This window comes from Myodes glareolus, chromosome 14 (genome assembly GCF_982192425.1).
Source record: "Myodes glareolus chromosome 14, mMyoGla1.1, whole genome shotgun sequence".
Classification (NCBI taxonomy): domain Eukaryota; kingdom Metazoa; phylum Chordata; class Mammalia; order Rodentia; family Cricetidae; genus Myodes; species Myodes glareolus.
In genome coordinates this window covers 70,968,875-70,995,277 of record NC_142039.1, presented here as the reverse complement: position 1 = coordinate 70,995,277, position 26,403 = coordinate 70,968,875, and the positions used below count along the sequence as shown (strand labels likewise).

Sequence of the window (26,403 nt, the reverse complement as noted above, 5' to 3'; positions counted from 1 at the left end):
ATGTTAGAACCATGAGAGGCAGGTTTGCACGCCACTCACCAAACACTGACCAATAACGTCATCCCCAACTGATCAGAATGCCATAGAGCAGTCAAGGCCAGGAAACTCCTGTCAGATTAGCTGCAGGACATCTTCTCCCACAGTGGCTAGTCCTAGCCCTGGCTAGCTCCTTAAGAACTAGACACACGAGTCATGGTCAGACCAAAACTGGAATCCAGAACTCTTGAATCCTCAGTCTAGTGACCTCTTCCTTAACTGAAACTCCAAGTCTCAGGGCTGGGGATGTGGCTCAGTGGTAGAGATGTTCCAGGATGTTCAGGATCCTGTGATGGTCCCCAACACTACAAGAGGAGAAAAAAATCTAAACCTTAGTTGGGGGTCATGGCCCACTGTAATTTCTGATCTAAAGGCTGAGACATGTTAAAGAGTTCTGGGCCAGCCTGGATATTCCACCATGTTCCAACCATGTTGGAAAAGATAGTCCTTGGACACCTTCAAGACTAAGAGACCTGGTCACGCTGGCTGGTGGGTGGTGGTACCTTTAATCCCAGCACTGGGGAGGCAGAGACAGGTGGATCAGTGAGTTCATGATGAATCTGGTTTACAGAGTGAGTTCCAGGACAGCCGGGACTACACAGAGAAACCCTGTCTGGAAAAAATATATATAATATAACTTACAATATGTATAATATAAATTATATATGAGAGGTGCTGGCCACGGAGCTGCAGGGATTCAGGTCACCAGGGGGCGCTGTATCCTTTCAGGTCCAGTGCCTGCTCCAACCCTGAGGCTGTGTGTTCCATGGGAAGATCCCAACATAGCACCTAGTCCCAAGCCTTTGTGTGGATCCAGAAAGGGGTCTGGAGGTCTTTCCTGTTTGCTGTATAAGCAGGAGTCACCAGACTGCCAGTTCCTCTTTTGTTCATTTCTTACTTCATTTTTGCAAACCTTCCTTCCTTCCTTCCGTTCACTCACCTCAATTCTGTGCAGGCACTGCAGACAGGAGAGAGGAGTCCCGGATCTCAGGAGACAATGAAGACAGTATGTCAGAGGAACGTGCTGTGGGAAAATAAAGGAGGTTAAGGGACTAGGGTGTGAAACAAGTGTCGTGTCAGGGGACAACTGTTTTAATTTTTTTGGTGTTGTGTGTTGTGTCCCCCCACCGTTTCCCCTCTCCTCCCATCTCCCCATTCATTCCCCCCCACCCACACAGGGTTTCTGTACGTAGCCCTTGCTGGCCTGAACAGGGCCTGGAACTCAGATCTATCTGTCTGCCTCTGCCTCCCAAGTGCTGGGATTAAAGGCATGCACCACCACCACCTGGCTAAATTTTTTTAAAATATTTATTTATTTATTATGTATACAATATTCTGTCTACATGTGTGCCTACAGGCCAGAAGAAGGCACCAGACCTCATTTCAGATGGTTGTGAGCCACCATGTGGTGGCTGGGAATTGAACTCAGGACCTTTGGAAGAGCAGGCAATGCTCTTAACCGCTGAGCCATCTCTCCAGCCCCCCTGGCTAAATTTTTTAAATTTATATTTTTATTATTTTATGTGTATAAGTGTTTGTCTGCATGTGTATCCGTGCACCGTGTACATACCTGATGCACATGGAGCTACAGACGCCCATGAGCTTCCTTGTGGGTGCTGGGAATCAAACCTGGGTCCTTTGGAAGAGCAGTCAGTGCTGTTAACCACTGAGCCAGCTCTCCAGCTGGGACTGATGATTTAGACAGGAAGGTTAGAGAAGCCCCCCTGGAGGAGGCAGTGTTCAAACAGAGGAGATTTTTCTAGAAGTCTATTTTTTGTTCTCCAGAAAAAAAGTGTTTTAAGCAAAAGGAATTGCAAGATCCGAAGGGACCCTGAGGCAAGAGTGCGCTTGGAGGTGTGGAGAGAAGGCCAGGAAGGTGTAAAGGGAATGTGCAGGCCTGGGAAGGAGGCTGACCCAGTTTTTCCGCTTCTCTCTTTCCCAGTATTAGAGATTCAGACCTCGGGTCTCGCGCAGTTTCCTCCCCTCCTTTGCTTGTATTTTATTTATTTATTTATTTATTTATTTATTTATTTATTTTGAAGCAGGGTCTCCCTACATTGCCCAGGCTGGCCTTGAACATGCAACCCTCCCCCCCACCCCAGTAGCTGGGATTACACAGGCCTGTGCCGCCAGGCTTAACACTTGACCCAGTTTCTTAGTCTTGCGTAGGTCTTGAGGATTTCAGTTTTATTTTAAAAGTATTGTGAGCCCACTGGCATGCTAAAAGATGAGGTGTGATCTCTGCTTTAAGAATATCACACAGGCGACTCATGAAGCCCGCAGGGGTAAGGGGGAGAGCGGAGTGATCAGCTCGGGGACAGAGGCTGTTAGATGTGGAAGCATAAGATGGCAGCGGAAGAGCAGCAAAGATTAGCTGTGGAAGAATCTTAAAGGTGGAGTTTGCAGATTTGGGGGATGACAGAGATAAGAAAAGACATGTAACCTCATAGGCTCTACTGAGCCGATTGGGTGAATGATGTCACTGACTGAAACCAGGAAGCAGTTAGAAGAATTTGAATTGGGACACTCGGTTTGAGATACTTGCCTAGCAGACATCCGGACAAGGTATTAATTATTGACGCCTGTGGTTCCTCGGGGAGAAGCATGGGTTGGTCATTTTTGGTGTTACTGAAAACCAAGGACAATATGGGCTCTTAAGATGTGAGAATCGTGATCAGATGGCCCAGACAGGAGGCGGATGAGGAGCTAGTGAGGGAAGAAAGCCTTAGAGCCAGGGAGAAAGGTCATTTTAGATGAGGAAACTCTGGGCTTGGCGGTGTGATCTCAGCACTCAGGAGGTAGAGGCTAGAAGATCTGGAATCCATGCATCTTCAAGCACAGCTGGTCTACATCAGCAGACCTTATTTTATTTTACTTTTATTTTATGCGTATGGCTGTTCTGCCGACATGTAAATGTGTGTGCTACGTGTGTGCCTAGTGACTGAAGGGGTCAGAAGAGGGCACTGGATCTTGAAAGAGGAAAAGTAAAAGAAATGGCTCAGTCTAGCCTTGATCAGCATTCCTCAGTAGGACAGGATGAAACCTGAAGGCTGCTGCTGATTTGATGGAGGCTGTGGAGACCTCGGGAAAGCGGCAGAGTTGGGAGACAAGGGATCACCAGAGGAAAGAACAATGAGTAGACTAGACTACCGAGGAGGATTTTTTTCAAAGGTGACAACTCCCGGGAGGGAGTTTGAGTAGTTAGGACCATGATGGAGAAAGGGGATGATGTAATGATGGTCCTGGGAGGGGCAAGGGAAGGTTGTGCACCCCACCACTCAGTCAAACACTCAGCGGAACTCAGCGTTCTGCCCTTCTGCCTTGGCTAAGGGTAAAGTAGGGACTCTGAGAACACCCCATGGCAGCCCCTTCCACCCCAACTCCATAGGAGGGACTGTGTACTCCAGTGGGGGTATAAAGGGGATATGATCCATGCTGAGAGTGGTGCTGGCAGCTTAGGTGGAAGTCGCAGGACCGTGGACTGTTGGTTCTGTCTGGATGGACTCACACTGCCAGGCCCCAAGTGGATCAAGGGGCCCTCTCCAACTCTGTTGCTGGGACAACAGAGACTGTCGGCTCTTACTATTTACTCACTTACTCACTTCTTTATTGGCTTCCAGATTGTCCTGCGAGCCTCACTTTGGTTGATTGGTTTTGGGGATTGAACCAAGGGCCTCCGACAAGTTAAGCAGGTGCTCTACCACTGAGCTACATCCCCAACCCTCGGAAAGCTAACTTGAAACTACCCTGTCTCGCTCCATTCCCTGGAATTTAGGCAGTCCAAAATCTCTGATGGTGCCGTCCATATTGACCCCTACATTATCCCTGACAGAAGGGTGTTATGAGGCCATTTTCCCCCACAAAGGGAGAACAAGGAGAGAGAGACCACCAAAACCTGGGTGTTTTAAAAGGTTGCTTTTTCTTCTCTGTCGCCAGTGGGAGGCGCAAGGGGCTTGGGTGAGAGCCTGGAGCAGGGCGCAGGCTGGGCGTTGATTGGGCTCGAGAGAGTAAGTGCCCGGGTAAATGCCCGATCTGTCCTTGCCTCTCCCGGAGACTCAAGGCTTATAGACCGGGTGGGTCCTCCTACCGACCCCGGGATGTCCACTCGCGTGGCCTGAGGAGGGCGTGGCCTAGGGCTCCGCCCCCTTCCGCGGGCTCAAATTGCGTGGCGTCCGCGGAGGCGGGGTCAGAGCGCAGCGGCGGATCCCAGCGCGGCTCCGGGAGGCTGCGGAGCAGCGGCCCAGCTGGGCGCTCAGGTACGGGCGGCCGCGAGGGGACTTCGTGGGCTGCAGTCCGTGGGGTCCCTTGACCTTCTGAGGTGCTGGTGAGGGCGTGGGCGGTCGTGGCCTGTGCCAGATTCCCTCGGTTAGCTTCGGCCGCAGCCTCCGCCCCCGCCTTCCTGCGGCGAAGTGGGACTGATTGGCGCCTGCGCCACCGTGTGCGGTGGGGACGCGGCCAAGCGCCGGGCTGGGGCGGGAGACGAGGGGAAACAGAGTCACGTTGGGAAGGGAGGAAGCTTCGTGCGTGGGTGGCACTACTTTCTCTGACTTCCATAAAGAATCCCGTCCCTGGCTTCGCGTTAGGGACTTGACCCCGTCACTCTCCACAGAGCCAGTACCCATCTTCTTCCCCCCCTTGCTGTGCCCAGGGGTCCCGCCCTGGCTGCCTGCAGCCTCGACCTGTCCCAAAAATGGCTAGAACCCACTCCAGCGGTCTCCTTCTCCACCCCTCCCCCTCACATCCTGAGCCCCTAAAGTGCTCCCTCCACGGGCTCTCCACAGTGTCAGCTTACAAGCCTTATATAGTCCGAGCAGGCTCCAGCGGCCTGCTGGGACCCGGGAAAGGAGGGGGAGCTGGCCCCTGACTCACCCTACTGCCCTCCTGAGATTCCAGGTTAGCTTGGGCCAAGCAGTGCCAATTAGCCCCACAGCCCACCCCTGGAAGAGAAAAGCAGTCGAGCTTGATGAGGACTTTCCTCACCCTCCCGGTAGCAGGGGGCAGGGTGGGGAGCTGACTTGCCTGTTGCCTGTGAGGTCTGCCTGCCAGGAGCCCCGCCAAACCCGACCAGATACCTGCCTGTGTATGCTGAGCGGCCGCCTGTGCTTTCTGGTACCTGGGCAACGCTAGTGATGAGATCTGGACCTGCCCGCCAGTTTGCAGTGCTGAAGCTCACGTTCTCCCTTTCCCTCACAGAACAGACACCATGGATTCCTTCAAGGTAGTGCTGGAGGGACCAGCACCTTGGGGCTTCCGGCTGCAAGGGGGCAAGGACTTCAATGTGCCCCTCTCCATCTCTCGGGTGAGCCTAAACTGGGGAATGTACTCCCCAAGGGTTCTTGGGTGCTCTTGTGTTCGGGAAATGATGGGAATTATAGGAGCATGCTGGGGCCAACGGGACAGGACTATCTTGATCCAAATAGACACTTGTTCCAGGGACTCCCAACTAGGTGGTCAGTAGCAGAGGAGCCCCAGCCCCCAGCTGTGCTATTCCACCAAGCCCCCTTGGCAATCTGTGCGTGCCAAGGAGAAACCGATTCTGCAGTATGGGATCCCGGCTGATGTCTCCAAGAAGTGTCTTAGCTTGGAGAGCAGCGTGTGGAGCCAGGTGCCAAGCAGCACCTAACTTTAATGTCACTGCTCTCCAAGGATGGCAATTGTCATCCTGCTTTGCCAAGTGACAGAACTTGGAGGGATGGAGGAGCTCATTCAGCAAGTCTCTGGCAGAGCAAGGATATGAATTGAGGCACAAAACGGCTTGTCCCTTCTGTAAGTTTAAGGAAGAGGATCTCTTCCCAAGCTGAGTGAGGACCCGAGTCTCAGTCTGCTGGTTCTAGTCAGTCTGTAGTGACCTTTGACCCTAAGCAGAGGTGTAGTGAGGCTGGCCTCTTGGATTCTTGTTCCCATTCCTCTGTCTGATGGGGGGTTGGGCTGGGGCTGACTCCTCCCTGTGGCAGGGGGATTGCCTTATAAGCCCAAGAATGCAGCCCCAGCTGGGATGGCCAACAGTGGCTAGTCAACAGAACCCAAAAGGGTTGGCCTAGGTCTAGGCCCCTCAGTCCCATTGGTGGGCCCCTCACCTGATCCATCCATCAGTCATTGTGTCAGTAGGACTTAAAACCAACTGTGCCAGAGCGGGTGAGGCAGCACGCCAACTTGGTATCTCTGACTGACCTAGAGGGTCAAAAAGGGGGCAGGGACTTCCTGCCCTGATATCCGCCTGCCTAGGAAGGCCCACCCAGCCATGGAGTAGGCAGGCAGCTGTTGGCAGGAAACCCAGGGCAAGCCCAACCCAGAAGGGCCTGAGAATTTCCCAGCACTGCTCAGCCTGAGAGGGATGTCAAGGCTGCATCTCTGTGGGAGCCAGACATGGTGACCAGGGCAGGCAGGCATTCAGACTGCATTCTCCCCAGGATCCTTCAGGGTAGGCAGGAAGGCAGGCAGGCAGGCATACAGGCTGTCTTCTTCCCAGGACCCTTCCCTGGGGCTGTCTTGGAATCTGCCCCGACCAGCAGGGTGACTAAGAGCAATGGACCCTTCCCCCACACATACATCCTACATCTTCTTCCCCTCTGGGAAAGTGCTGGCCAGTGTGGTGTAGGTTTTGGTTTCTTCCTCGGTAATGATGGCCTCGGAGATGTTGCCTGTTGGGGGCACTCTGGTCCCTGAGCTCCTTTGTCAGCAGCCTTAACGTGTGGGTGGGGCCACCAGCTGAGCCCTGCCCTGGAATGGGGCCCTGATGGGTGGGGTGGGCTTTTCTAAATTGGGCCAGCCTGCTCGCTATCCCTCCCCTGACCCCAGAGTAGAGGGAGGTAGGAGGGGCTAGGGCTGGCTGTGGGCCCAGGCTTGGAAAATGAGGTAATGTCTGGGATTTGGGGGTTGGGCTGCTCCATGGAGCTCCCAGGCTGACTCACCCACATCTGTAACACTGTCCAGTCCCCTGCTTTTTCCCTCCTTAATCTCACTAGCCACCTTTCCCAAAGGACCCTTCCCGATGTTGCCTTCTCCCACTCTGCCTGCTGTCTGACCCCTCAAATGCTTCCTCCTGCCCTCCTCACTCCTCCACTCCTTTCTAAGGGGCCAATTGCTCCTCCTCAGAAGACCCCCCCCCCCCGCACCTCAGTCTCACCCCACACCTCTCAGGAAACAGCCTGTATAGGAAGGAGTGGCTAAACCAGGTTTCCATCTATCGGTTGACTCACCATGACCATATGCAAGTCACTTCCCCTTTGGGGAGTCACTTCCCTGTCCCCATTATAAGGCACTGATGGGAGTGAAATAAAGGTGAGAGGGGTGTGAAGACCCCAAATTAGCTAAGGCATGAAGGAGTCTCTTTTCAGACAAGGTCTGGAATTGAACTGCCAGTCTTGCTCAGCGTGCCCGAGTGTTGGCATTGCGGGTGTACAGTGCTAGGCCTGGTACCTAATTTTTTTTTAATTTCTTAAAAAATTAATTTATTTATTTTGAGACAGGGTCTCTTTATAGTCTTGGCTGTTGTGGAATTCACTGTGTAGATCAGACTGGCCTCTGCTTCCTGAGTGCTGGGATTAAAGGAGTGTGTCACCACCGCCCAGCTCCCCAGAGTCTTTATGGGGAGCTCCCCTCACCTGTGACTCCTGCACAGCCTAGGTGCCCTGTTCTGGTGGAGAACCAAACCCTGGTTGCAGCTGTTGCTGGCTGCATGACTTGAGTTCGGGTGTTGGCGGTGCTGTGTCTTTTCTGAGTGTGAGCAGGGTGTGTCCCCAGACTCCTCTGCAAGCATGCTGGGAGATGCGGTGTCAACCCTAGGTGTTCTGGGAGTTGCTATTCTTACCGGTTGTTAGCAGGTAAAGAAAGGGCTGTGACTCACCCTCTCTCTCCTCTGCTCACCTCCCCTTCAGGCACAGAATAGAGCTGTCAAGTCCAGCTCCCCTTCTGTCCTAGTGTCTGTAATCTCTGAGTCAGAGACTGTCCTTAGCGTCCCCAGAACCTCTCCGCTTTCCCTCTGCTTCAGTCCACACTGCAGGAGCTCACCTGAGGAACCTGCTGGGGCCTCTGACAGCCTGCACCCCACTTTTCCTACTACCTGTGAAGTGTAAACTCAGTCTGCTCTGTGTGGTGCCTGACCCTTTGCCAGATGGACCAGTGGCCCTTGATCTCAGACCTCTGGATGACTACCATGTCTCCAGTCCTTTTGGCTTTGAGTTGGGAATTTTCTGGTTTGGGTGGCAAATGGGGGAATGTAGTAGGCCTGGTGGAATGGTGGTCGCCAGCACTGGCTGACAAAACAAAACAAACAAACAAAAAACAAAACAAAACAAAAGAGTATGCAGCCGTGAGAGCAAGAGTACATTTATGAAGGCAGTCAGTGCCTGGGGAAGGAACTGGGGAGCGGGGCCTGCGAGTAGTGGCTCAGGACCCTGATACAGGTAACGCTGATCAAACCTACTAGGCCTTTGTAGCCTAGTCTTAGCAACTCAGATGGGTAGCCATCCGTGGAGGGCAATCCGGTGAGTGAAAGAAAGAGCCCATCAAGCAGACCAACAGAGACCTCAAAGGCTGTGGTCCTAGCTTGCAAGTGTGGCCTTTAGCCTCAAGGTGGCTGTCTGCCAGCTGTGTCTGGACTGTGAGGGAGGGTCACAGAGGAGAACAGACAATCAAGCTGTGGAATGGTCAGTTGTGCAGCTTGGGTGTGCATGTGCCCATGGGCCTCTGACCGTTCCTCCCCCCAGCTCACTCCTGGAGGCAAAGCTGCACAGGCTGGTGTGGCCGTGGGAGACTGGGTGCTGAGCATCGATGGCGAGAACGCAGGGAACCTCACACACATTGAGGCCCAGAACAAGATCCGTGCCTGTGGGGAGCGCCTCAGCCTGGGTCTTAGCAGGTACGGGGGTGGGGGATGAGGAGTTGGGGGTGAGACAGGATGAAGGGGTGAGGGCATCTCTGGTCTGGCCCACCTGCCATCACCCCTTTCTCTTCTTCTCCAGAGCCCAGCCTGTTCAGAGCAAACCCCAGAAGGTAGGTTGTGCGGGCAATATCTAGGCTGAGGAAGGGAGGGGCTTGGACTAATGGCTGACCTGCCCTCCCTGACCCAGCCTTGGTACCCTCTTCCTGGTTAAGGGCAGAGGGCAGATGCCAGTATGGGCAGTATGTGGGAACTGAGAGTGGAGCTAGGAGCTGCCGCACGGTCTGGGCGCACACGTGCCTGCCTGTCTGTCTGCCTGCTTCTTCCCACGAGCCTGTGCTGTGTGCGCCTGCCCATCCTTGGTCTCCCTTGGCACAGAGTGGGTTGAGTTCATCACTTCCAAATGGGCCCCTTGAAATCATAGTTACCCCTCCACCCTTAGCCTCTGGCCAGATGTGTAAGTGGAGCTGGACCTGTCACTGTCCTTGGTGGTGGTGACTCTGCTCCCACCTCAGCCCCCACTCCCACCCACCCTGCCCGGCTCTGTCTCTGCCCAGGCCCTGACCCCTCCCGCCGACCCCCCGAGGTATACTTTTGCACCAAGCGCCTCCCTCAACAAGACGGCCCGGCCCTTTGGGGCACCCCCACCTACTGACAGCACCCCGCAGCAGAATGGGTATGTCAGCCCCCACCCACTCGCCCACTCACTCCTGTCTGTGGTCCACACTGTCTAGCCCTGTCACAAGCACACACAAGCTGCCCGCTACTGCTCAGTCTGTGCTGTACCCCAGCCCCTTAACCGTGTGGCAGCAGTCCCTGGCGGCTGGGTAGGACTGTGGGCATAGAGCCCCACCTATGGCTGTTGCTCTTGCACAGGCTCTGCCCTCCTGGGCAGTCTGGGGTTGGGATGTGGTATTGGGCCAGGCTGAGTCTCAGACACTCATGGCCACCTTGCCTCCCTCTCCACTGCTCTGATCTCCCCCATCTTTCTTCTCCCGTGTCTGTCCCTTTATTTGTCTATCTGTCTTATTTCCTTCACAGGTGCAGACCCCTGACAAGTCAGTGAGCCCCCTCTTCCTCTCACTTTTTTCCTTCCTTTTGGCACCTTGGGTGGTAGCCCCTCCCTGCCCTGGCTACCCTCCTCCTAGCTCTCCTTTCCCTACCCACCCACCTATCCAGCAGGGCCCTTTGCCCCACCCCCTCACCCTTCCCCTCTCTCACCTGTCACTGTAACCCATTCACATCAGATCCTGGGAAGGGCTGCCCCTGGTGCTCACCGGAACCAGAGGTTCTGAGCCACACCCTTCCCACAGACAGTTGCTCAGACAGCTGGTCCCCGATGCCAGCAAGCAGCGGCTGATGGAGGACACCGAAGACTGGCGGCCACGGCCGGGGACAGGCCAATCCCGCTCCTTCCGCATCCTTGCCCACCTCACGGGCACAGAGTTCAGTAAGTGCTGGCCCAGGTCAGGGCGGACTCTCTGGGCCTTAGCCTAGGCCTGACTCTGCCAGGACTCGAGGCTGGGTGACGGTTGTTTCTCTTGGTCAATGCCTGCCTCTATCCTCTCAGTGCAAGACCCGGATGAGGAATACATGAAGAAGTCAAGGTAAAAGCTTGGGCACTAGCCCCTCTCCCTAACTTCCCACTCTTCCGTTCCAGCCACTGCCCGCATCTGCTCCCGCCTTCCCCTGCCAGGGCTCTCTTCTCTCCCGCCTTTCCTTCCCTCCATCCTCCCTGCCTCCCTTCCATCTCTCCTTCCTTTCATTTCCTCCTCCTCCTCTCTCTCTCTCTCTCTCTCTGCCCCTCAGGGAAAAGTATGTCCTGGAGCTACAGAGCCCACGCTATACGCGCCTCCGGGACTGGCACCACCAGCGCTCTGCCCACGTGCTCAACGTGCAGTCGTAGCCTGGCCCTTGCCAGCCTGCTGCCCTCTGCTGTCCTTTCTCTGCTACTCCCTCCCAGGGCACCCCATTGGTGCCCCAAGCTTTTGCCTACCGCTTTCATGTTCCTGACCTGAACCTCCTTCTGGCCTGGTCCTGGCAAGCCCGCCTGGCACAGGGCCTGGCTCCGTCTGACACTGCCTTCCCTCTTGGCCCTATGGTACTACTGTCTGCCAGGTCTGCACTGCCTTGAGCATGAAAATAAACGTTCTCAGCCCTGCTTCCTTTGCCTCTGTCTTCTGTCTTGTTGGGTCTGGTTATGTGTTTGTGTACGGGATGTTAAGTGGTTTAGACTTGGCGTGGGTCCTGTGGTCTGCTTCTCGGTGGGAGGAAGTACCTAACAAAGATGATGGTGCTATACCGTGGTTCTCCCGTATGGGAGGAGACCCGAAGGCTGCCATAGGAGCAGGACCCCCGTCCTGCTCCCTCGCTCAACACAGCAGACCAGATAGCTCTAACCTACTTAGGGGAAGCACCCCTTCCTACCTGTACCCCGGAGGGACCCGGAATCCACCCCAGCGTCTCTCATGCACTCAAGCTACACCCATGGGGCCACCACAACTGAAGTTAGGGGGTGGGACCATGCCCAGAGCCTCAGCCAGGCAGGGCCTTGAATAGCAGATCTTGCAGCCAGGTGCCCAGGACAGAAGCCCCAGCCCCAGCCCCAGCCTCAGCTATACCCCAGGAGCCCTGGCCTGGTAAGAAAGTGGGCTTGGGTCTGAAGAAGGGTGGGTAGCCTCCACGATCATAGGGGTGGTGGGCTTTTGTAGGCGACCCTGGGCTCTACCCTCTGCACTTTGGGCTCCCTGAGTACCCCTCTGAGTCTACTTTCCTTGGCTGTCAGGCCCCACCACCCCCAGCCCTACCAGCCGCCCACCCTGGGCCGTGGACCCAGCATTTGCTGAGCGCTATGCCCCAGACAAAACTAGCACAGTGTTGACCCGGCATAGCCAGCCAGCCACACCCACGCCTCTGCAGAACCGCACGTCCATAGTGCAGGCCGCAGCTGGAGGGGGCGCAGGAGGGGGCAGCAATAATGGCAAGACTCCCGTCTGCCACCAGTGCCACAAGATCATCCGGTGAGTGTTCCCCCCAACTCTGGTCTTTCCTGCACTGCTGCAACCTGGTCCTGGCTTGTTTTATCCACCTAAACAGCTGCTACTCTGAGAGAATGAAGAATTTGGTTGAAGCAGGCGGGATGCGGGATCTAGCGTGGAACCTCAGATCTTTTTAAATTTACTTTGCTTTTCATATGACCGTGTAGCCTGTGTGTGTGTATCTGTGCACCACTTGCATGCCTGGTGCCCACTGGTCCTTTAGAAAAGGACGTTGAAATTCCCTGGAAAACTGGACGGAGTTATAGAAGGCTGTGAGCCTTCATGTGGGTGCTGGGACACAAAGCTGGGTCCTGTGGACGAGCAGCAAGTGCTTTTAACTGCTGAGCCATCCCTGCAGCCCCCGATCCTCAGGTTCTTAATCCTACACTTCCTACCACATGCACACCAGTCTGTAGCAGTGAGAGCAGGGAGGTGCCAGCAGCACTCTGAAGCTGTGCCTCTCACTTTGCCACACTCGGGATAAAGAAGGCCTCCCTGTCTGCTGCTTCCCCCTCATGCTTGGGCTCCACTAAGCTGCTGCTCTCAGAACCAATTGGCCACAGGTACCTCCCTCTGTTCACTGCTCCCTGGAGCACAGCCAAGTCACACAGTCCTTCAGAGCCAGATTCTAGAACCTTCCTAGTTGGCCCTGGTGGGCTGCTCTTGTCTCCCATCAGCCCTTAGGCAAAGAATTTGTAAAATATCCCCTCCATTTATCTAGGGCCTCCAGGCCCCAGCTAAGGCAAAATGGAACAGGCAAGCAGAATGGTGTTCACCAGGATCTGTTGAAGGTTCATCTTCGCACTGGACACTAGTCCCCGCCCTCAGGAGTGTCTTGGTAGTCTCAAGCTCCCTCCCAAACCAGGGCACCAGAACAGCTTCCATCGTCAAGAGAGGTTGCCCTTACGTTTGGTCCCTCTACTGTATGGAGAAACCAGGCCTGTCTTCCTCCTGGAGTGCCTACCTCATTTGCGTTCATGCCGTCTCCCTGCAGGGGCCGCTACCTGGTAGCGCTGGGCCACGCATACCACCCTGAAGAATTTGTGTGCAGCCAGTGTGGAAAGGTTCTGGAAGAGGGTGGCTTCTTCGAGGAGAAGGGGGCTGTCTTTTGCCCCTCCTGCTATGATGTGCGTTATGCACCCAGCTGTGCCAAATGCAAGAAGAAGATCACTGGAGTGAGTGGGGCTGGCAGGAGGGCAGGAGGGCAGGAGGGCAGGAGGGCAGGAGGGCCAGGAGGCCAGGAGGCCAGGAGGCCAGGAGGCCAGGAGGGCAGGTGGGCAGGAGGGCAGGTGGGCAGGAGGGCAGGAGGGCAGGAGGGCAGGAGGGCAGGAGGGCAGAGGGCCAGGAGGGCAGGAGTGCAGGTGGGCAGGAGGGCAGGAGGGCAGGTGGGCAGGAGGGCCAGGTGGGCAGGAGGGCCAGGTGGGCAGGAGGGCAGGTGGGCAGGAAGGCAGGTGGGCAGGAGGGCAGGTGGGCAGGAGGGCCAGGTGGGCAGGAGGGCAGGTGGGCAGGAGGGTAGGTGGGCAGGAGGGCAGGTGGGCAGGCAAGAAAGCAAACGTTGACCTGTCAGCATTGTTCAGTGTGGGGCTCTCAGCATGAATCTCCAGGATCCTAACAACCTAACAGCCGAGACTGTAGTTCAGTGGTGGAGACTTGCATAGCATGAACAAGGCCCTGGTTCCGTTCTGTGTACAAATAGCCTCATCAGACATGGTGACATTTGCTCCTAATCCCAGCACTTGGAAAGCAGAGGCGAGAGGATTATGGGTAATAGGCCAGTCTGGGTTACATGGTGAGACTCTGCCTGGAGAAAACAAAAAACATTTTAGAAATGGCTTCAGTTTATACCAGCCTGGATCCATTTTTTGTTTGTTTGTTTGTTTGTTTGTTTGTTTGAAATGGGATTTCTCTTTCTAACAGCCCTAGCTGTCCTGGAACTTGCTCGGTAGAGCTGACTGGCCTCAAACTCCTAGATCTGCTTGCCTTTGCCTCCCGAGTGCTAGGATTAAAGGTTTGCATCACCACCACCCAACTAGCCAGGATAGTCTTAAAAGACCAACTTTTTTTTTTTTTTTTAAATTTTGGTGTATTTATTTTATGGGCATTGAGTACTTTGCCTGTATATATGTGTGTACATCACATTCATGCCTGGTGCTCTCAGAGGTCAGAAAGACAGTGTCCCTGAAATTGGAGTTACAAGTGGTTGTGACTTACCATGTGAGTGCTGGAAACCAAACCAGGGTCCTCTACAAGAGCAACAAGTGCTCTTAACCACTGAACCACCTCTCCAACCTGAAAGACCAAACTCCATTCAAAAAAAGCAGAAAAGAACTGGGGAGATGGCTCAGAGGTTAAGAGCATTGGCTGCTCTTCCAGAGATCCTGAGTTCAATTCCCAGCAACCACATGGTGGCTCACAACCATCTATAATGAGATCTGGTTCCTTCTTCTGGTGTGCAGTCATAAAACTGTATATGTAATAAATAAATAAATCCTTAAAAAAAAAAAGCCCAAGAGCCAGAAACACACCTTTAATCCCAGCACTTAGGAGGCAGAGACAAGTGGCTCTCTGTGAGTTCAAGGCCAGACTGTCTACAAAGGGAGTTCCAGGACAGCCAGGGACTGTAAGATGCTAACTTCAGGCACAGCCAAACACTGTGGTCTCCTGAGTTTGCCTGTTTTTACTTTTGTTGACTTGATTCATTCCCAGCATGCTCTTCTCTGGAGAAGGTTCCATTTTCCCAGGTTAGCTCCGCAGTAGAGACAACACCTCAGTCCTCCTGGTGCCCTGAGGTTCTGATGCCGCTCATCCGCTTAGCTTGAGTCACGTCAAGTTCCCCGTGTCTGATTGCCTGGGGCTGGAGGCTGCCTACCCCCGTAGCTGTCTGACAGGTGGCTTGGAGCTCCATCTGAACTGTGGTGACCGAGGGATGGGTAGTGCCCTGAAATACAGTCAGGCTGATATTACCCTAAGAAGGGAAGTGGTTGAGACAGCTGCTGCTCCAGCCGGGACTGCGTTTGGCTGCAGTAACAGAAAAGACCATTGCACTGCTAGAAATAGGGTTATTGATTTCAGTCAAAAGAATTCCTGGGCCCGAGTGATACTCAGGGGTGCCTGGTATTCTATAATGCTTGTTAGGTGACTTCTGAGGCCCAGGCAGGAGAGACGAGAAAAATACTGTTCTTCTAGTGGGGTAGGGTGTGCTGGGATCAAACCTACTCCTTGCTTGTAAGGTTTGGCATTTGAACCCAAAAAATACAAACCGACTTCCGTTATTGGCTAGAAATGCTATCCGTTCCCCTTGACTACATGGGAAGTAGGAAACCCAGTATGCTTGTCACACTAGCTGGCCATGGTGGGAGGGAGGTTGGTCGCAGACCCCATAGGTACTGGTGCTCAATTCCCCTACTTAAAGTAGCATCACTCGCATGTGACCAATGCACGTCCTCTTTTATACTTCAGCCCATCTCTAGATCATTTATAGTCCCCGATAAAATATAAATGTAATATAGAAAGTTGTTACACTGTATTGTTTAAGGAATAATGACAAGAACAAGAAGTAGCATTTATACAGGCTGTACTAATTCCAGCACTCGGGAGGCAGAAACAGGTGGATCTGTTTTTGAGGCAGCCTGGTCTACAGAGTGAGTTCAGGGCAGCCAGGATTGTTACACAGAGAAACCTTGTCTTCAAAACAAAAGAAAAAAACAAAAGCAAAAAGTCTGTGTCTGCATCTGTTCAGTTCAGGCTTCCCAAGTATTGATTCGTTGTTGATCAAAGCCGCAGACTGGACCTGAGGACTCTGAGGGCCACTTGTGCTTTCGCTGTCCAGTTTGGGTTGCAGCTGCCAGCAGAAGTGAAGGGAGTGTTCAAAGCCACGAGAAGCCAGCCCAGTGTCTACCACACTGAGACTGGAAGATAACATGCCAGTACTTGAAACATTTTATGCAAACCCTGTTTGTCCCTCAAAGGCTAAACACAAGAGCATAATCCAACCAGGTTTTCTCTGCACAAGCCTGGCTACCATCAAAACAGGACTTGAGACTTCATTGGTATGTGTAGCAAGAGTGTAAACCTGGCAGGCAGATCTAGTCTGTGACCCAAGGGGAGCCCACTCCCAGGCGCTCTCATTGGGGAAGAGGGAACTGTAGGTATCCTGGGCTCAAGACGGGGAGCAAGGCAGGTACGGTCAACAACCTGAGTGGGTTTATATTCCACACTATGGAAACTGAAGCCTAGAAAGTGGCAAGAGTATGAAGTTGAGAGCCGGGTGATGGTGGCACACCTCTTTAATCCCAGCACTTGGGAGGCAGAGGCAGGTGGATCTCTGTGAGGCCAGTCTGGTCTACAAGAGCTAGTTCCATAGTTCCAGGACAGGCTCCAAAGCCACAGGGAAACCCTGTCTTGAGGAACCAAACAAACAAAAAGTGTGATATTGAGCCCAGGGCTCCTCCAGTGCCTTTTCTGCCAGCTTGAGCTCTCTCTGCTTTCTGCTTCCTCCTCTCTGGATACAGAGGCAAGGCTGCTGGATGTGGCCAGAGTCCACAGTGTGACACTCAGATTAGTGAGGAATAGAAAACTCTTAGCAGCTTCACCCAGAGATGGCCTGGGACTGAAGGGTAGACTGAGGCTATTTCATTTTGTTGTCCAGCCGTTCTCAGCATGGACAGTCAGTACCACACCTAGCTGCAAGGGAGACTGGGAAACAAAACCTTTATTTTAGGTGGCCACATAGTTTCATCAGTTGCCTGAAAGGAAGGAACTTACCCTACCAGGGATAAAAGTGACCTCATCAGTCTTCCCGGTGTTCTAGTAAGGGCCCTAAATCCTCCCTGCTCCTGACTCCATACCCACACGCAGGAGTCGGATAGCAGCACAAACCTCAGATGATGTCAGCATTGTCAGAGTGGGGGGGTCCCCTCTCCCGCAGCACCTCTGCATCCTAGATCCTCTTAGCACTGCCCTTCTTCCTCAGCCGGGATTTAGCTGTCACTTCCTGACGAACCTCTTCATCCTCCTCTTATTTTTCTTAAACTTTGTAATGGTGTGTGTATCCATGAATGATGACAAGTGCCCTTAGAAACCAGAGGAGTGCGTCAGATGCCCTGGACCTGGAGATACAGGTGACATAAAATGGGGGCTGGAAACCAAACTTGGGTCCTCTTTATTAAGAGAGCACATCCATTTCTCCAAACCCAGGAACACCTTTTAATTAATTAATTTGTTTATTTACTTATTTATTTGTTGAGATGGGGTTTCTCTGTGTAACCCTGGCTGTCCTAGAACTCACTCTGTAGACCAGGCTGGCCTCAAACTCCGAGATCCACCTGTCTCTGCATCCTCAGTGCTAGGATTGAAAGACGTGTGCCATCGCCGCCCTCTCCACCAATGCCTAGCTTCCCATCAGACCGTCCTCCACACAGTCACCTCACTGTACCGTGTCCCTTGTCCCGTCCTGCTCCCCTTGCTGTGGACTCTGAGTCAATAGCAGAGCTGTTTGATTTAAGGACTGTGCCCCATGGTGGACAGTGGTCAGTAAACACTTGAGCTAGTGAACAGAGAGTGGCCTCAAGAGGAAGGCAAGCATAAGGGGGAATTCCCTCAGAGAAGGCCACAAGTGGAAGGATCATTTATGTTGCTGGTGGCACTTGAGAGAAGTGAGGGATAAGTGTTGGAGGGAGTGAAGGTGGGTCTTATGAGCTTCAGAAAGCTGTGTGTGTGTGGGGGGGGGGGGGACCAGGGCAGTAAGATGCCAGACACAGAGATGACTAGGCAGTGTAGTTTTGTATAGTGCGGAGGTACTGTCACCCCAGAGCTAAGATGTCCCCCAGAATTACATGGCTACACTTGTATTTCTGAGTCAGTGAGCATCATTTACAGATCTAGGCTAGGTATAGTTCAGTGGTAGAGTAGCCTAGCACACGAGGGACACCAAGAAAAACAGAAGGTTTCACAGCATTTGGACTAAACCTGTCAGAACCACCATTTGAATCAGTCCTGGTAATTCCCAAATGACACGGGCTCCACTTGGGCCCATATGGCTTATAAGAACCTGGGGTCCCTTGCTGCAAACCTGGGGTCATTTTCTAAACACTTCAACAAGTCTGGGTTCAGGTACTTAGTTCCCAAGATAGGTAGCCATGTTTTACAAGAGGATAAAGCTCTTGCCGAGTGCCTCTATGCAGCCTCTGAATGGCCAGTCTGTCCCTGGGGAGAGCTCATCCTCTGGGGTCAAGTTCACTGAGGACCCACAGTGGGTTAGGCACCGTTTGGAATAGATGCATTCACAGAATGGGTCTTCCGCGTCTAAGAAGGATGGGGAAGAGGGAGGGTGTCAGTCAAGTAAGTAAATATTCCAGGACAGTAGAGGGAGAGGCCCTGCCAATGTGGTGTAGGAGAGGTGACATTGAGTGGTCACTGGTCTTGAGTGGGCTCTATGGGAAGAATGACTTCTACACAGAAAGTCAGAGGTGGGGAGACTTCAGGTGGAGAGGACCTGTGTGGGTAGAAGGATAGCTGGGGTGTAGCCCCAACATGGTGTGCTTGGCGTGTCAGTGACAGGCAAAAGCTGGTGTGGCGTGATCAGCGTGTGAGTGAGGGGAGGGAACAGGACAGGCTTGACTGCTGGACCCTGCGCAGGGCTTGGCTTTTCTTAAAGACAGGATCTTCACAAGCTGTAAAAGCCATTTGAACTCTGTACCCACCAGGCCTTTGAATTGTTACCAGGCTGGGTGTGTCTCAAAGGTGGACCCTTCGGTCCTCACTGATGTGGGCTGTGAGAGAAAGGGGGAGTTTTGAGTCAGACATGGTGGCACACACTTGAAAACCCACCCTCAGAAGGTGGAGAAGAGCGTCAGGAGTTCAAAGCTAGCCAGGGTTACATGAGACAACTTAAAAAAAAAAGAGAGAGAGGAGGTGGATTTTGGCCTGAACAGATGGGAGGATTGACTGTGGGAGGAGCAGGTTTGGGATAGAAAGTCTGGGAGCTGTTTGAGGCATGCAAGTCTGAGGAGACCTAATACATGCGGACTTGGAGAGTTGGCAGTGACTCTGGGAGCTGTACATATGTAAATGTAATATTTCACACAGTGGGAGGGCCCATGCCAGCTTTCCTGTGTTCTGGGGGCTGAGCTGAACCTGACGGCGACTGTGGCCTCTTCCAGGAGATCATGCATGCCCTGAAGATGACCTGGCACGTGCATTGCTTCACCTGCGCTGCCTGCAAGACACCTATTCGCAACAGAGCCTTTTACATGGAGGAAGGGGCGCCCTACTGCGAGCGAGGTATCCGGTGGCCTAGGAAGTCGAGGAGGGCCTTGGTGGGGGGCAGTGTGACTACAGACCCTCTTTTCTATCACCCCGTTTCCAGACTATGAGAAGATGTTTGGCACAAAATGTCGAGGCTGTGACTTCAAGATTGATGCTGGAGACCGCTTCCTGGAAGCTCTGGGCTTCAGCTGGCATGACACATGCTTTGTTTGTGCAGTAAGCACGCCCCTCCCCCCCAACGTGTGTGTGTGTGTGTGTGTGTGTGTGTGTGTGTGTGTGTGTGTGTGTGTGTACCTCACCACCCCACACCCATCTCCTGCCTGCCTGAGGAATGTAGGGCAGGTTGGGAAAGGGCCTCTCCCACTCCCCTCAGCCTCGTGTGACTGGACCTTCGTTGTCCCCAGATCTGTCAAATCAACCTGGAAGGAAAGACCTTCTACTCCAAGAAGGACAAGCCCCTTTGCAAGAGCCATGCCTTCTCCCACGTCTGAGCGCCTTCCACATACTGTTGCCACCCCACCCTGCCTGAGGGGTGAAAAATCGAGAGTGATCACCCTCAACATTTCTGGGTAGGGCTGGCAGTGGTTGTCCCAGCCCCAACTCCTGGCCGGATCCTGGGGTTCCCTGAATCCTGTTTCACCTTCTTCACAATCCCCCTACTTCACTTCCTCCACCACCGTCACTCCCTGGTGCTGGTCGTACTAGGCCTGGTTCCAGTGCCACAATAAACCTGTATCTAGCTGTCTGCCTCCCCCTTTGCATCTGAAATGGTAGGGCTTCAAGCACAGAAGGAGGGCGGGGGTTAAGACGGTTCTTGGAGCTGAGCCTCTTAGTGAATGTCGAAACTGCATGGTCACTGGGAAGACGGTACAGTGTGGACCCCATGTGCTGGGTCCAGTGCCCACAGCTGGGAAGGAAGCTGCTGGTCAGGCCTGCCTTGGAGGTTAGAGTAGGTAGTAGGGGGTGGGTGTGCAGATGTGGGATGTGGCCAGCAGTGACTACCAGGTGACCCGCCTGTCATCTGCTGGAGATGGGAGCCAGAGTGCCAGGCTCAAGCCCTAGACAGGGGTCTGAAATATCCGAGGATGGAGTAAACACAGAGGTTCCGGGGAAAGGCAGTGTTGGAGACGGGACCCCATGACAAGCCGCAGGGATCCCTGGACAATGTTGCTAGGAATCTAGTATGTACCAGAAGCTACCTACCCGTCATATGATCATCCCACCCACCTTGCCAGGTGCCTGCAATTCTTTTTTTTTTTTTTTAACTTTATTTTATATGCATTGGTGTTTTGCCTGCAAGTATGTCTGTGTGAGGGTGTTAGATCCTCTAGAACTGGAGCAACAGACAGCTGTGAATTGCCACGTGATTGCAAGGAATTGAACCCAGGTCCTCTGGAAGAGGGGCCAGTGCTCTTTAACCACTGAGCCATCTCTAGCATACAATTTTTATTTTTTTAAGGCAGGGTTTCTCTTGTGTGGCCCAGAACTCACACTGTAGACCAGGAATCAAACTCAGATTCCACTGCCTCTGCCTGCTGAGTGCTGAGATTAAAGGTGTGCACCACCACCGCCAGCTTTTTTTTTCCTTTTAAGAGTTATTTTTATGTATGAACGTTGGCTTGTATGCATGCATGTATGTATGCAACTTGCATGCCTAGTGACCCTGGAGGCTAGAAGAGGTCATCAGATTCTCTGGAACTGGACTTTAGAAGATTGTTAGCTTCCATTGAGTGCTCGGACACAGACCTCAGTCCTCTGAATGACTCCTGAGCCTTCTCTCCAGCTTGATGCAGTTGTTCATTGTTTGGTTTTTGAGACAGGGTCCTTCTATGTAGCCCTGGGTGTCCTAGAGCTCTCTGTGTAGACCAGGCTGGTCTCTAACTCACAAAGATCCACCTGCCTTTGCCTCTGGAGTACTAAGATTAAGGGTGTGGGCCACCATGCCCAGCCTTGTTTGTTTTCTGAAACAGCTTCTGGCCTGGAACTCACTGTCACCTGGCCGGCTTCAATTTAAGTTGGTTCTGCTGTCTTAGCCTCCCCAATGTAGCATGAGCTATCTGTTACACCCTGGGTCTCTTGGTTACCTCTTTTTTTTTTTTTATTGTTTTGTTTTGTTTTTTAAACAAAGTTGAACGTGTCCCAAGGTTGGCCTTGGACTTACTATGTAGCCCGGGGAAGATCCTGGACTTCAGATTCCCCATCTCTATCTCTTACGTGCTAGGATAACACACCTGCTTTTATACAATGCTGGGAATCGAACCCAGGGCTTTGTACATCCTAGGCAAGGCAAGGACTCTGTCAGCTGAACTGCACTTCCAACGTTGGTTACTCGTTTTCTAGATGAGGCGCAGAAATGTTAAGACATGTAACTAAGGTAACCAGTTCAGCCTCTGAGCCAGGCAAAAAACTGGCTATATTTCTCTAAGACTGTCTGGTACTGAGTAGTGTTTTAAGCCTGTATCCCTCCAGGAAGCCTTCTTCTGCCCTGTGCCATTTATGGCTTTTTGGTTGGTTAGTTTTTTGGGGGGGAGGGGTTGTTTTGTTTTGTTTTCTCGAGACAAGGTTTTTCTGTAGTCCTGGCTTTCCTGGAACTAGCTCTTATACACCAGGCTGGCCTCGAACTCACAGAGATCCACTTGTCTCTGCCTCCCGAGTGCTGGGATTAAAGGTGTGTGCCGCCATTGCCTGGCTCATTTATTTATGGTTTTTTAATTTTATGTGTATGGGTCTTTTACCTACATAGATGTACATATTCCACTATCATGTGGTGCCTGTGGAGCCCGAAAGAGAACTTTGGGTCCCCTGGAACAGGGGTTACAGATGGTTGTTCATGCTGAGTGCTGGGAATTAACCCCGGTCGTCTGGAAGAGCAGCAGGTGTTCTTAACCACCAAGCCATCAATCACTCCTGCTGTATTTGATGGGTTTGGGTGAATTTCCATAGAGGCACATCATTCCCCCAGGGGTTTCTACTTCCCACTGATGCCTACTACCATTCTAGAGGGTCTGTCATCTCCTGTCTCACACCTGAACAGGTGAGGAGCTGAAGAGGGGACTCAGGTCAGAACAGCCTAGTGTGCTCACCTCATGTGCTCTTGGCGGGGGAGGGGATCCCTGTTTTAAGTACCTTCAGGCTGATCCCTTTTTATGAAAACAAGGTCTCAGAGGGCTGGTCTTTGCTCCTGCAGAGCCTAGAACATCTGTTATATAGAAAGAGTAAATGTTTGCTTAATGAGTGAAGTTACGGATGTTTAGAAGATAGTTCTAGGAAGCAGCTGAAGATGCCTGTCTAGATTCACCTTAGCTTCAATTCAGGAGTGAACTTGGGGCAGGGGCAGGGCACTCAATATAAATGCTTGTAATTAACGCCTGGGGAGAGCTGAGGCACAGGCCCCAGCAGGTAACACCAGAAGTGAATCAGGTAGAATGTGTTAGTCTTTCAACACAGACATGCTGAGCATATTAAACACAGCGTCTCAGTTCACAGGGAAATGTACTCTCCTGCTTCTCCTGAACTGCGAAGCCCTCTCCGTCCATTCTCAGTTTCCATGGATACCAAAGAGCAAGAGCACAGGGTGGGTGGCAATTGTTGCCAGGCGCCCTTCTGGGGGTAGCCACCCCTTGTCCTGAACACAGGGCCGCCATGTCCTCCAGGCAGTGAAGCCAGATTTACCAGATAGCAACAATGTGTGCGCGTTCACGTGTTTTGTGTGAAAGCTGGTTTTTTAGTATTGGCAGTTGCACTTTATTTTTTTAAATCCTGTTTTAAAAATAATAAATGCCAGCCAGATCCAGTGTGAGGATGGCTAGGGACTCAGCACAGAGAACGGACAAGGGACCTGAAACAGTAACACAGAACTGGGCACAGAAGGCAGAGGGAGCCGCCAGGGACAGCATGGCAGCCTGCAGGACCTCCACACAGGCCAAGAGCATGTCCAGAAGTTGCCAACAATGTCAACCAGGCAGATAAGGCCAAGGAGTCCCCGTGGTATTTCAAAACAAGGTGACATTTGCCAGATCAGTTTAGCAAAGAGCTGGGCCCCTGCCAGCATTAAAGAGGAACAGGTGTATGTGTGGAGAGCATGCAGACAGCTCTTGAGAGGCTTGTGAAGGTGTGGGGGGGTGTAGAGGCCCACAGTCAGTTAAGCACAGGATAAGGGTAGGGAGCAGAGGTGACTGAAGATAGACAGAGGCCTCAAGAGGGACGTGAGGAAGGGCAGTGAGGGCCACATCAGAGGAAAGCTGACGCAGGGGAGAGAAATGCCAGGCACTGTCAAGCAAGTGCTTAGGACCTAACTACTCTGTCCTGTCATCTGTTAAGAGTGATGGTTCAAAGCTGGGTGGTGGTGGCGCACGCCTGTAATCCCAGCACTCAGGAGGCAGAGGTAGGCAGATCTCTGTGAGTTTGAGTCCAGCCTGGTCTGCAAGAGCTAGTTCCAGGACAGGCTCCAAAAAAACCCTGTCTCAGAAAAAAAAAAAAAAAAAAAGAGTGATGGTTCAAGCCAGGCATGGTGGCATAGGCCTGGAATCCCAGCATTCTGGGAAGTCGAGAAAGGAGGAGGGTGGGAATTCAATGGCAGACTGCTGCAGAAAGCTAGGCAGGCCAGAGCTGTAGGTTAAGACTGTCTTTAAAAACTAAGAAACAGGAATCTAGGTTCAGAAAGGCAATGACATGTCCAGAGCCAGCCAGAATGGCAAGAAATCACTATTCTATGGACTAGAGGTGCAGGGACTTCCCACTGAGTTCCTGTACCTCCCCCCACCCTTTGATAGCCTAGCCACACACCCCCCACCCCCAGCTCCGAGATCACCCTGTACTCAAGCTGGAGTGTGAAGCTGTGCGACTCGAGCCTACACTTGGAAATAAATGTCTTTATGCCAGGCAGGAGAGGCCATTAGCTCCCTTGGAGAGAGAGCAGTGTCCCCAGCCAACAGGGTAGAGTCCATAGCAGGGGTTGGCGTGGGCAGCTGGTGAGAGGGGCTTTTTCCTACTTTGGGCAACTTGAACTCCTTTGCAGTCAGCAGGGAGGGGTGGTGGCGGGCGAGGGACTGCTTCTCCAGAACTGATGTTTCTGTGCTGCCTCTTCCGGGCTCAGCCCCACATGGCCTGGGTACACACAGAAGGCGCACATCCGCCTCTCCGAGCCTCGCTACGGGAAAGGAAAGGAGGCGGTAGGCTAAAGGGCCTGGTGGCTGTCCACCCTGGGAGCAGCAGGTACAGAGATCCACAGCCATCCTTGAAAATATTGAAAGGGGGGGCTCAGTGGTTAAGAGCATTGCCTGCTCTTCCAAAGGTCCTGAGTTCAATTCCCGGCAACCACATGGTGGCTCACAGCCATCTGTAATGAGGTGCCTTCTTCTGACCTGCAGAATATTGTATACATAATAAATAAATAAATATTTAAAAAAAAAAGAAAATATTGAAAGGGGCCGAGCGGTGGTGGCGCACACCGTTAATCCCAGCGCTCAGGTGGCAGAGACAGGAGGATTTCTGTGAGCTCGAAGAGTTCCAGAACAGGCTCCAAAACTACAGCAAAATCCTGTCTCAAAAAAACCAAAAATAAATAAATAGAGAGTATTGGAAGGGGCTCCTTCCCAGTGGGAAGAGAGGCTTAAACTAGAGTCCGAGACCATCATAGTGGGAAGCAATGCTTGCCGGCTCAGAGCCAGGAGAAAACTCAGGACACCTAGTGCTTAGGAGATTTCAAGAGTAGTCCAGGAGGGCCCAGGACCTTTTGCTCAGCCCTGGGGCCATTAGGTCAACTCAGGTTTCAGCCACTGACAAAAATGACCAGTACTTAGGGACTGTGTGGATGAGGAAGAATTATTGCTGAAATTCAAACTCACTTAAGAAAAAAAAATGGAGATAGTTTTCCAAAACTAGTTGGTGGCTTCAGCCATGGCAGATGCTGGATACAGTGATGTGGCTTACTCTTTCCCTTAGCCCTGCTTCTTCATGGGGTCCATCACCAGGGCACAGCCGGTTACACTTGAACTGACTTGGGCCACAGGTCCAGAGGGTACAGGGAAGAACCCAGAGATAAAAGCAGGAGCAGCGAGGAGATCTGAGCGCAGATAAACGGTCAGTGTGCTGCAGCCCCTCTCGGCAGCAGGGACCTCTGCTACTTGACGCCGCCATTCCCACACCTCTCAGCCTACCTTCTGGGACTGCTGAGTGATGTTTAGTCCACGATCAAGGAAACCCCTGTGCTGGGGAATGAGTGAGCGTGTGTTGTGCCTGTGTGCAATGCCGTGCTGAAGCCACATGGACTTTGTCACTCGGCTGTGGACCTCTCAGCAAGTCACTGCCTCAGCCGCCAACTCACCCAGAGCGCCTGGTGTATTTTTGCACTTCAAGTACTTCCCAGATAGTGTTGAAAAAAACCAACTAACTAGCCACACTAGATTATGTCCCAAGGCTCTCTAATCCTAGTTACAAGAGTGGCAGAGGCGGGAGGATCACAAATTCAAAGCTTGCCTGGGTTACAGAGTGTGCTTCAGGCCAGTTTGGGCAACTTAGCGAGACCTTGTCTTGAAATAAAAAGGGTCAGGGTTGGGGCTGGAAGATGGCTCAGCAGTTGGGAGCACGGATGACTCTTCCAGAGGACACAGGGTTCAGTTCCCAGCACCCACAATGCCACTCACAACTATCTGTAACTCCAGTTCCAGCGAGTCCAACACCCTTAACAGATGTACATGCAGGCAAAACATAAAAAATGCGTACAAAATAAGAATAAATGCATTATTTAAAAAATTAAAGTCAGGTATTTTTAATTAAAAAAGGAATAAAAAGGGTCCTATATAGGCAAATCTGTGGGGCATTTTCTTGATTAATAATTGATGTGGGAGGACCCTGCCCACTGAAGGGGTGCCACCCCTTGGCAGGTGGTCCTGGGTTGAATAAGAAAGCAGGTGAAGAGAGTTAGGAAGAGCAGGTCAGTGAGCAGCACCCTCCATGGCCTCTCCTTCAGCTCCTGCCTCCAAGTTTCTGCTCTGACTTCCCTGCATGTTGGACTATAACCTGTGCGATGAAATAAACCCTTTTCCCCCAAGTTGCTTCGGGTCATAGTGTTTTAGCACAGCAAACAGAAAGCTTACTATGTCGTTTTCAGGGCTGGGGGGGTGGTGGGGTAGGGATCATACTGAAGACAGACACACATCTAGTGAGATGGGCATTTGTGCA

At 52.5% G+C, this 26,403-nt stretch overlaps 1 protein-coding gene across 9 annotated transcripts; it reads left to right on the top strand.

Moving 5' to 3' along the window:
• Nucleotides 1–4,172: 4,172 nt before the first annotated feature.
• Pdlim7 (PDZ and LIM domain 7) lies at nucleotides 4,173–19,962 on the top strand. Of its 9 annotated transcripts, none has more exons than XM_048447755.3 (14): nucleotides 4,179–4,292; nucleotides 5,230–5,335; nucleotides 8,745–8,896; nucleotides 9,000–9,030; nucleotides 9,475–9,593; nucleotides 9,959–9,979; nucleotides 10,231–10,367; nucleotides 10,488–10,524; nucleotides 11,489–11,556; nucleotides 11,703–11,937; nucleotides 12,950–13,130; nucleotides 19,116–19,236; nucleotides 19,322–19,437; nucleotides 19,626–19,962. In XM_048447755.3, exons 2-14 carry the CDS (start codon nucleotides 5,240–5,242, stop codon nucleotides 19,710–19,712), a joined length of 1,401 nt encoding a protein of 466 aa, XP_048303712.3. In that variant the 5' UTR covers nucleotides 4,179–4,292; nucleotides 5,230–5,239; the 3' UTR covers nucleotides 19,713–19,962. The 9 variants fall into 9 exon arrangements, with proteins under 9 accessions (XP_048303714.3, XP_048303713.3, XP_048303718.1 ...); XM_087896619.1 differs by lacking the exon at nucleotides 4,179–4,292 and adding an exon at nucleotides 5,003–5,145; XM_048447757.3 differs by lacking the exon at nucleotides 9,475–9,593 and having other exon boundaries at nucleotides 4,173–4,292; nucleotides 9,959–9,975.
• Nucleotides 19,963–26,403: the final 6,441 nt, after the last annotated feature.

Coding starts and splice junctions, on each gene's coding strand:
- Pdlim7 (XM_048447755.3), top strand. CDS start 5,240: ATGGATTCCTTCAAGGTAGTGCTGGAGGGACCAGCACCTTGGGGCTTC. Junction 9,031..9,474: donor TTCAGAGCAAACCCCAGAAG/GTAGGTTGTGCG, acceptor GTCTCTGCCCAG/GCCCTGACCCCTCCCGCCGA. Junction 9,594..9,958: donor AGCACCCCGCAGCAGAATGG/GTATGTCAGCCC, acceptor TTTCCTTCACAG/GTGCAGACCCCTGACAAGTC.